At 41.2% G+C, this 11,146-nt stretch overlaps 1 protein-coding gene and 1 non-coding gene across 3 annotated transcripts in view; both read right to left on the reverse strand.

Annotated features, from left to right (window-relative positions):
- The window catches only part of hmcn1 (hemicentin 1), an 85,134-nt gene that overhangs the window by 54,764 nt on the left and 19,224 nt on the right, over positions 1-11,146 (reverse strand). For both annotated transcript variants that reach the window (XM_005938504.3, XM_042227355.1), the window contains exons 2-6: positions 8,105-8,175; positions 6,604-6,762; positions 6,395-6,517; positions 4,646-4,817; positions 2,617-2,723 (exon numbers count right to left, since the gene is read on the reverse strand). In XM_005938504.3, the coding sequence (XP_005938566.1) occupies positions 2,617-2,723; positions 4,646-4,817; positions 6,395-6,517; positions 6,604-6,762; positions 8,105-8,175 (632 nt within the window). The remainder of the gene's footprint in view (positions 1-2,616; positions 2,724-4,645; positions 4,818-6,394; positions 6,518-6,603; positions 6,763-8,104; positions 8,176-11,146) is intronic.
- Positions 3,440-3,521, reverse strand: trnas-aga. Its single transcript has one exon. It is a non-coding gene; the product is annotated as a tRNA-Ser (tRNA).

Genomic DNA, 11,146 nt, shown 5'->3' on the forward strand with positions numbered 1-11,146 from the left:
CAAAGAACAGTGAGTGCAATTAAAACCACTCCCATTTCCCAATTTCACGCCCACCCATACAGACTGACCTGTCCAGGCCTGAATACACCAGCTCTCAGCTGAAGCAGATCTGTGCTGAGACATTTATTTGCTTTCTGGAGAATCACTGATTGGATTCGTACGCAGAGCTTTAATAGTTTTTTTTATTGGTTACGACTTTAATTCATTGAAAAACGAAAGCAAATGTGCAGAGACTGAAGAAGTCGCTGGGTGAGTGACATTAAAAACAACGTTCACATGAACAGAACCAACTCTCTGGGATTTCCTTACCTTAAGCGTGCATCTATACAAAAAACAGTATAATTTCAGCGAATGCCTTTGTTGCATCCTATAATTTCTTAGTAGCTGCATCTGGTTATAATGTCAGTTTATTTTCTTTGTGCGAGTCCTGTGATATACTGCAAGCAAATGAGTCAGAATGACTTTAATGAAACACCAATTTAGGAAAAAAGTGCCTGGGGAGGCTTTGAGCTATTTTACACGCTTTTCAAATTAAAACTTTATCATTCCTATCATGGGTTACAAAATTCTGTAAACACACTCTTCAAAGTAAGCATATGGAAAGTCTGCACTGTAATTCATATCCCTAGATCCCTTTTTTGTGCAGTAGATATGTGGTGCTGACAGACAGCTGTACCACAGAGCTCTAATGCTGGAGCTCCTTACTGCTGGTGATGGCTTTAGATATATCTCTAGATATATATAAATTAAAGCATTTTAGCTTAGGGTTAGCCACTTGTGAATGACAGCGACCTCACAGTTTGATTACCTTATGTGCGTACAGAGGTGGCGAAGTTTGCTTTTAGTGCAAACTGAATTTTTTTTACAGTATGTGTACATGAACTTACCTTACAGTGAAATAATTAAATTCAATTAAACAAAAGTGAGATTAATGTTGCAAGCATTATGTGAAGAAGCAGGTGCTGATAATTGGGTGAACCTGGTTTCAACACATCACTACTTTATCCAATTAAAGTCAGATTAAAATGGATCAAATTCCTTTTCACACAAAAATCTGTGGTCTGGGTGTTACACTGGGATGTCATGGGCCATTAGCGTTACAGAAACCCAGCATGGTAGAATAGCTAAATCCCCCTCAAGTATTTATTCACATTTCTTTGGGTGCCCTGGGAAATACAGCTACAGATGACAAGGAGATATGTATGTCTAAAAGCCTGTTAGAGTGATGTGGGGAACTGAGTCTGGAAAAGCCACTTTCCGAAAGGAAAAACAAGATGTTTTGGGAGTTTAAGCTGAGCAGCGGATCCCTGAGTCTCTGAGGGAGAGAATTAGAGGACTAAATGTGTTGGGGAGGGGAGAAGGACGGGAAGAGGAAGGAATATTCAGTAAGTGACAGAAAGGGAGTGAATGATAGAGTGGGGAAGGGGGCAGCAGCAGAGGCGACTGGATGACATGATTAAGACAGAAAGTTGCTGTCTCTCTTTTTTTGGTGTCTGTTTATATCCATCAGCACTTCTATAAACACAGATCACATTGGATGAGTTAAGTCAGCACAGAACTCAAAGCTTCCTGAGAGCTTTTTAAGCAGATATAAAACAGAACACTACAGACGATTCACCTCAGCGCATATTTCAATCTCAGAGTTTCACTTACCAGTACCCCCAGTAGAGAAAAACAAATATAAGCAACATATTAAAACCTGGAAAGGTTCACGAGAGGTAATTCTGTGTATCAGGGAGTGTTTTCTCTGTCACACAGGAGGAATAAGGAAACGATCTGAAAAGAGACAGACCCCAGCAGTGGCTTAACCTGTGGGTTAGCAGCAGATACAGCTGGAAAGGACTCGTTTTAATTTCTATTTTGCCTAAAAAACAAAAGAAAGAACTACAAAATAGAAGCATCGTATATACTGTGGAATATCATGTAATATAAAAGCCAGAGAGAGTAATATCGCACCAACATGTAGAAAAAGCTACAGCAATACAAATGTTTCACCCATCTCATCGCTCATATGCACCTCCCAGAGTTTGATGCACACTTTTTTATTAGAGGAAGCGCTGAGTCGACATTTTTTCCACACACGCAACAAAAATCTAACTCTATGCAGAGATGAGTGCACCACCGGGGGCCTCAGAGGCAACACTGACACAACGCCGACAAATCACTCAGGTTAACAAAATCCAAAACATCTGGCTTTGACAGCAGCAGTGACAACGTGTGACAGCTGGGTGCCAAGATTAGACAGGAGCAGAGCTTTGAATGTTAAACATTGTCTCGATCCTCAGTGTTGCTTTAAAATCCATCTCAGGGCTCACGTGTGTTTTTCTGATCATGCTTTGATTCACTGGGAATCTGAGATGCCTTCACCAGACAGCGTGCATGTCAAATTGATTACATATCATTGTATCTCAGCATGCTGATATATTACTGCAGTAATTCAAGTTTTGAACCTTCTTCAAGGCCACGGCTCCCTCCTGGGGTCTACGTTGTTACCTCGTTTCAAGGCTACACCACTCAACTATTTGCAGTAAGCGGTCTTAAAAGCAGTCCAGCGATGGTAGTTGTTAGCAGGCTGTTATTTTACACACATTTTCTGCTAAAGAATGAATTGTTTACCTTGATAGACCACATCCCAGGCTGTGGATCCTTGATGTTGACAACTTTGGCAGAGTTGGGAATGTGCAAAAGCTCAGTGAGGCCATCACTCTTCCCCACAAGCTTCCCTGGAGGAACATAGACATGGACCGTGAGATAATTATTTACCTTTTCTACAGCTTTGAATTATACAACCTAATTCTTAACTCTTGCTGCTGGATGGATGCACGTCTTATAAATCATCCAAGATGTCTTTGATACATTAGCCAAGATACTGTAATTAAAACATGTGCGCAATGTATGCATGCCAGATGTTGCTGCTGTCTTTACTATGGCAGACAGAAAAGAAGACGCTTTCGAACACTGTAGTTAAGTTACTCTATTATATGTTCCTACGTGTTAGTATCGTCTAGTTGCTGTTTTAGATAATTAGTCCTTTTTTTAAATTGTTGTTTTCAATTTAGGATTTCTGTTTTGATCTATGTATTACTCTAGCATCATGTGACTGGTTTCTATATTTACTCTATTCTAGCTTTTAGTCCTGGTTTATTACTACCAGTAGGTGTAGTAGTAGTCTTCCCAGATCTCAGTGGGACCTGAAACTTTTGCCACTGAAACTGTTACGTCCAGATGAACAGAGATTTTTGAGATTCCCTTACCTGGATGACTGAGCATGCATTAAGGCGTAAGTTTATGCTTTGGTCCCTCAGTTAGTATTCATATTTGCAGTATTCTCTTTTGATTATGTGATTATCCCTTCATGTCTTCTCAGAAAATCAGCGACTACAGCCTGTCAGGGTTGGTTTGCTCTTTAACTGTCTGACGGCTGAGAAAAGCATTGTGTCGTTGTCGGCAGGATTCGAACCTGCGCGGGGAGACCCCAATGGATTTCTAGTCCATCGCCTTAACCACTCGGCCACAACAACTCTTGCAAAATCTGAGCTGATGCTCGTCTGTTCTGCTGACTCTGCTATCTGCACCGTGTGTGCGCGCCACATGGGACACCGACACCTGTCACTTCACTGTAGTTTCTCTCTGGCAAAGCTAGAAAGCAGAGTGTGTATTTTACATACTGCACATAGAGAAATCTCCTCTAAATTCCAGAGAAACTAAAAAAAGAAACAAAGCTGATTTTGGAGGCTCTGTCACGGTTTCATTTCAAACTGTGGTTTTGGGATCTTGTCAAAATTGACACAATTATGAACATGGATAGGGATAACTGATAAGAATTTAGCAACTCCGATTTTCTTATTGATATCACAACCATCCCTAACCGGCAGTAAAGAAATTAGATTCATGCGACTTAAATGCATGCTGTGGGTCAAATGTTTGTGCATGTTTGTTGTGGTATTTCCCCTCTTTGCTGTTTTCACGGTTGGAGTCGTTAATTTTGATCCACCGTGCAATATCATCTGGAAAGCTTCATTTTTCTGCATGACAGTGATCCCAAACACACTACCAGAGCAGTTAAAGCATCCCCAGATAGAGAGAAAAACACACACACACGCTATGGAAAACTAACAGTCATGGACTGGTCTCCCCAGAACCCAGATCTCAACATACTGGAGCCGTGTGGGATCAGACAGGCAAAGGAAGAGAGGCAGTCGACATCCAAAGAAGAACTCTGAATGTGCTTTAAGAAGCCTAAACTATTCCTGAAGACTACTGAAAGAAACAGGAGCGCTTGCCTGAGAGAGTTCAGCCAGTGTTGAAGAACAAGTGGCCATAGAAAATATTTGTTTTCGAGTTCATCAGAGTTGTACAAACTCTAGTTTTGCTTTCTATATTGTATTTGCATACATGGCTGCACATGTTACAACAGCTCTGCACTTATTTCACTTGCTCTTATATAAGAAACGAGCAATGACTCAGTACTTTTGCACAATATTGAATGCTGCACAAATTTAGCTATTATTCATTATTCATCATTTTAAATGAATGAATACATAATTTATACACATTTTAGTGAATTCTATAAACAATGCAAAAAATACATCAAAAACAAAGCTTTTTAGGAAACATGTTGACATGTGGTTTACATTCATCATACCCTGGGGGTTCTTGATCTCAATGTCAGGTGCTGGGCCACTGAGTGCCACGGTGACTTCCTTGAGACTGGGGTCAAAGGGCATCTGCCACGTGTTGCTGACTCCAGTGAAATGATCAGTGGACAACAGGTGGACCTTTGAGGACTGCACTGCCTCCTCCACCCATTTAAGAACCTACAGCGATGGAAAGGAAATGTGAAGAATGCGTAAGTTACACATATATGGTGTATAGTTTTGGGACCCTGAATCTGTATTCAAACACCTGACAAAATATAATGGAGACTTAAGTGATATAGAAAACTAACACACAAACTGCATACAAGGTCAGCTTCCCAACACGTGAACGCTTTGATCTGGAAGTTTCTAACGATGCTCCGTGTCCTGCCTCCTTCCTCTGAGTCTCTGTGGAGAACTTAAGCCATACTGTGTGTGACCCACATGTCTCGCTATCCAGGACATGTGATGGAACATGCGCTTGTGAGAGCGTTCATCTCAAAAAGGCCTTAGGAAAATGATGACTGCATGGGGAAGCATTATCTGATTGAAATTTAGTCTTGTTGCCTCATTTTTACCTCTCCAGTGAGCATGTTGTCATTTCTTTTTGCACCACAGCAGGTGAAACTGATTTACAGTGGTTTATGTTTCCTAACTGGGCGGATTGAGATGCCTGAAGTTTAACTGACTTTGCTCTATGACGATGATCGAATGTTTTCACTCCTCCCAGCCGGGGCGGAGTCTGGCTCTGGTCCTCGCCTGTCCTCGATCACTGATAATTACTCACCTGCCATCCATCGCCGACGATTACTCCTGCTCTACTTAAGGCCTCAGTGGAGTCTGATTCTTCGCTGGATTGTTGCGCTAACCTCCGTCAGTATAACCCAGCTTGCCTAGTGATTTCCTAGCGCTTCTTTCTAACATCAGCTTCTCTCCCTGTGTACAGAATTCCCTGGACCCTTGCCTGTTTCCCTTCCTCGTGGACCCCGAGTGGATGACAGTGAGTGAGCTTGAACAAGACTGGATTGTGGGTTGTTGTGAGTCACTGGCTGTGTGAAGAGGAGCTTGGATCTTCCCTGGACCTTTCCCTGCCTGCCCCGGGCCCGCTGTTTCCCTCCCAGCACTGTATATATGTATATGTTTCACCTGGTGTCATCCTTGTAAATAAACCATCTTTTGACTTTTACCCAGCGTGAGTCCTGCGACTGAATCCTGCCCTCGAAACCGTGACAGCTAGTTAGAAACCACTTTACTCGTTCATTCCTCTGCACACCTCCAGACCAGAATGCATTTGATGTTGTCAAAAAATGCTGCTCACAAGCCAAGAAAGAAAAATGAAGCATTTCTGAATTTTAACATGGAACTGCTTAAAATCTATACGTCTCAGTTCCCTAGCAGGGGATCTTATCTTACAGTAGTAAAACAGCAATACCATTTAAAGCTCAGGCTTCGAGTCGTTTCTACATCCAAGACTGATGATTTACATTTCTTGGAAAAGTTAAAAAGAGCTACGGTACACATCAATCAACTAAATGTTTCCTGCACACTTGATCTGGAGACCAGACTTGAGCGTGGGCATAGCGAAATACACGAGGAGGCTGTAAAACCTTCTGCTGCCATTTTATTTACAGTACACAGCTTAGGAACAAAACCTGTGATGAGTTTAAATGATTCGATCACTACGACCAAATTACCTCTTGAAACCACAAATGGTTTGAAACCTGAATGCTTGTACGTGCTGAAAAGTTTCCTCTCACCTCATTGACCTGTTTCTTATCTAGATGGAAGACCTGCCCAGAGCTTGTAGAGGCAATCTCCTCGTATACTTTGTAACCAATGTGAGTCCTGTCGTCACAGTCTCCGGTCAACACAAACACCACCTACAGACAAGGTAAGAAAAACATGGTCACTTTGAATCTGAGCTCGTTGATATTACTGAGTGTAGAAAGAAAAAGAAAATCCAAACCTGTGACTGTTTCTGCTGAATGAGCTGCAGGACCTCGTGGGTGAGCTTATAATCTTTAGAGCGCGCGTCAGTGAAGACATAGATATACGATCCGGGCAAGGAGATCTCCAAGGCAATCTTAATGGCACCGATGCTCATCTCCGGACAGTCTCCTCCTCCCTGAGAGAAAAAAGGCAGCCATCAAAAACTAGTTTATGAGTTTAAGTATCCTAAGTGTGAGTGAGTGAACCACCAACAGAGCTTTAAATGCGTTTAAATGAGATTTATGGCAAAACGTTTGCTTGATTTGGACTCTATATGCAGTGAAACTGGCCACTAGCCACACTGTGTGGAATATATGTCTTGAAAAAAATCCAAAGCACTGATAAAATCTAGTGACTCTAGCTCTACAATCTAGAATATAGTGAAAGACACATCAAATAGAAAATATGCAGGGGAATGTATGAATGCTCATTCTTTCCTTTCCACTCTTCTCTCTGGCTTGTCGGTGGGGTCAAACATAAATATTCTCTGCTGCATTCCAGCAGACACATTACTGTCTGTCTGTCTGTCTGTCTCCAGGGTTCAGTACCAAGCTAGGATGCATAACCCCCAAGAGTAACATCTGGAACGGAGTGAGCCACAGTGGGGGGATTTGGGTGGTAGGTAAAGAGACAGGACTCCTCTTACTCCTCTGAACTCCACCATCTCCCCTCTGGACAATGTTGCACTCCCACATTCCCCCACTGTCCCAAACACTAAGGCTAAGCCAACCCCCAACGCACGTCGGTTCTTGAAGTGTGGCCTGACTTTTTCTCCCTTCTGAAACACAACTGCCTTCGTGACAGACATTTTTCAATTTTAAGAAAAATATCAATTCCAAAGAGTATATTTTCCACGCTCTTTGGCCAAAGCCTCTTCAGGAGTTGTGCAGGTGAAGAGGTGAGGGGAAGAAAAACAGACTCAGGAATGAAACAGCAAGAGAGAGGAAACTGGATCCCTTCCATGCTACGCGCTCGCACACCAGATTAACAATAGGACATGCCAAGGATGCACAGACACTCGCCAAAGTCTTTCTTCAAAGGGCCTCTGAATGGTACTCATCTTCCCTTTTGTACCAAACTAATTACAGAAATATGCAGAGCTTGCAGTAATGCTTTAGCTGTCCATCCATTGTATGTTTTTGTTTATGCATTTCTTTGTAATGATAGGGGAGGTAAAAATGGGGTGAAGTTTCAGGGCTTTTGTGCATCAAAGTCAGCAAACGATCATTTAATTTAATAGGTGCATGGCCCCAGTTACATGAAGGATAGGCATCCACTTAAGATGAAAACACTAATTGAAGCTCTTTCATCATCCGATGTTGTATGAATGATAAAATTTCTTAATAAGCTCAGCAAGTTGTTCTACCAGCAGATCAGACATGAGCAAAGCCTGCTGCCTTTATCAAAGCCAGATGACCCGAGCATCCAGGCTTCAGCCTCGGTTTCCTTAGATTGATAGATGTGAACTCTGAACCCACCTGAACGTACAGCTCTCTCAGCTCATACTGGAACTTCTTTGGGTCTGTTGTGATTGTAACGGGTCCAATCTCTGCAAACACAAAAGAAGCTGTGTGATTAATAGGGCCACAGGCTCAAGTTTGATGATTAACTGAAAGCATTTTTATTTCGTAAACTCTGCTCTGGGGCCAAATGTTAGCTTTGGCAAGAGCTTGCGGATGTCCAGATAAAAATGTCACAATTTAAAACGCAGTGAGGAAATAAAAGCTATTTAACTAACAGAGGAAGGGAAAGAAGGAAATGTGAAGAAGATACAGATCGATAATAGAAAAGGTAAATGAAGATCGAACGAACAGTGTTTCAAAACACAGATCAGATTCATACAAAGGTTTTTAAAAACTGAAGAAATTCTAATACAGACAGTATGTAATCAAAACAGTTGAAGCAGTATTGTTACAATTTCACAGGATTTATTCATTCTACCATTTTTGGTTTGCAAGCAAAGAGAAATTATACAAAAAATACTGTGAGTAACCAAGTATTAAAGAAGAGGCTTGCTCATCATATTTGGACTCTATTAACAGTTGTGGTCAGAAGTTTACAAACATCCATCATGGGCGTGACAATTTTTAATGATTTCTTTGAACGATGGGCTGTGAGGTCAGTTTGCATATTAATGATCGAGGAACTGACTTCACAGCCCATCGTTCATTCAGTCGGCTACGTTCAGTTATTTTGCAAATGTATCGTTTATAAGGTTGGTGAAAGCTGCAGTCAGCTGAGACTGAAGAAGTCACCTGGTTCTCCCACGGAAAACGTCCAGATGAACACAATCAACCTTTTGGGATTTACTAACCTGGACGATTGAGCATGGATCAAGACATTTCTTTGAACTGTTCTTCTTCTAGGAGGAAATGATTGTACAGCATGAATCTTTAATGTCTTTACAAAAGAAAAAGTATGAATTTATTTTGGATTTGCTTTAATCTACACAGGGTCACGTATAAACATACACTAAATTTGGTTAGATTTGGTTAAATGTCCCCTCAACAAGTTTCTCTTCGACCCAATGCTTTAAATAGCCAGCGAGAAGATTCTGGAGCAATTCTGGATGGATATTTGACCTCTCTTCTGGGCAGAATTATTAATTTATTTAAATTGATTAATTTATTTAAATTGATTAATTTCCTGGCTTTTAAACACTGTTGACAAATTTTCAATAATGTTGAGGTCGGGGCTTGGGAAGGGCATCCCAGAAGCTTAATGTTTACCTGCCTTATCAAAACCAAAAGCAGTGTTGATGTGTGTCGGGGATCATTGTCCTGCTGGAACATAAAACTGTGTCCTGTTTTCAACCATCTGACAGCCTAAGAACACGATGCTGCCACCACCATGCTTGGCAGGAGTGAAATGTTCTTAGGTTTGAAGTCCTCCAAACATACATCTTGTCATTGTGTCCAAACAGCTCAGATAGTCTTCTCTGACCATAAAGCAAGCTTTCAAACTTGAAAGTGGAACAGGGGCTTCTTCCTGGAGACGTTAAAATCACTGTGGACAATGACACTGGTGTTCCAGCAGTTTCTAGTTCATGGCAAGCTTGAGCCTTCTCCTGAACATCTCCACCTCTTGCTTCACAGAGTTTTACATTCCCAAAGTGTTATGTCTCCAGCTGGAGTTGAACCAGCAACCTTTTGCTTGCCGAGTGGAACTGTGCAACACTATTCTACATTTAGCCACAACAAGCAAAACTGTTTTTATTTTCAATTCATCCACGATTATGTTTTATATTAATCATACAGCTTGTCGCGGACCAAAAAGATCATTTTGTGAAACCAACAGGCCAACATTCAAACATTTTCACATTTCAGAAGCTGAACAAGGGAATGTTTGCACACTGGAAAGTTTGAAAAGGTGATCAAAATAGTTAAATTACTATCACCTAACCACTGCTCCTTTCGTTGTACAGGATACAATAAAAGGTTTTCACAATGAACTTAAAATATCTGCAGAAAGAAACATTTTAGTTTAAAATGACCTGACCAGTTTTCAACAGTTTTCAAGGACAGGTTGTCCAGAAATGGTTCTTCCTGGGAGCTACACAAATGAAGAATAAGAGCCAGATATGCACAAGGAGACAAATCTGAAGGGAAGTGTGATCAACTTGAGATCAGATAAGAGCTTTTTTCTTTCAATGGACAAAATCGCAGAAAGTCGGCAAAACTGTCATACAGATTGTCTCACATTTGACTTTCATATGAAAGCATACCCTTCCTGTAAACTGTCATATACAGAGGAGTTTATGATCAACTCAATGACTGCAAGCTGCTTAGTGCTGTGGCAACAGAACAAGCCCCAATCATCACTCTCCATCGTCATGCTTGACATTTGCATGAGGTGTTTGTGCTGATATGCTGTGTCTGATTTTCATCAAATGTGTTGCTGTGGATTATGGCCAAACATCTCCACTTTGGTCTCATCTGTCCAAAGGACACCGTTCCAGGAGTCTTGTGGTTTGTTTTTGCAAACATAAGCTTTTCTTTGTTCAGTGTTGCTTTCTCCTGGCAAATCTTCCAGATGTGCCATACTTGCTCAGTATTTTTCTAATTGTACTTTCATGAACATCAACATTTAAAATGCTAACTGAGGCCTGTAGAGTCTGAGATGTAGCTCCTTGGTTTTTTGCATTGCATGATCTGACATTAGGTAGAATTTGCTGGGACATCCACTTTTGGAAAGACTGTGGCACCGTGTTAACTCCAAAACATGCTTTTACAGAGTCGGTCACAATTGCTGATGATTGGTGCATAAAATGTACCTGGCTGCTATTTACCCTCTGAATTCTTCTGGAAGCAGTTTTTACTAGTTTTTTTAAGTCATTGTTCACACAAGATTTGTCTGTTAAATGACATAAAGAGGCCTGTCTCATAAAAGCTGGAGCTTTACCACATAAGATAAGATAAGATAAGATAGAACTTTATTAATCCCTCGGGTGGGTTCCTCTGGGAAATTCGATTTCCAAAAAAAGCACAGCAACGACCGAAGTTACAGTTACAGAATTGTTA

The sequence above is a fragment of the Haplochromis burtoni genome, unplaced genomic scaffold (assembly GCF_018398535.1).
Source record: "Haplochromis burtoni strain Fernald_Lab_line unplaced genomic scaffold, NCSU_Asbu1 Contig_256, whole genome shotgun sequence".
NCBI classification, from domain to species: domain Eukaryota; kingdom Metazoa; phylum Chordata; class Actinopteri; order Cichliformes; family Cichlidae; genus Haplochromis; species Haplochromis burtoni.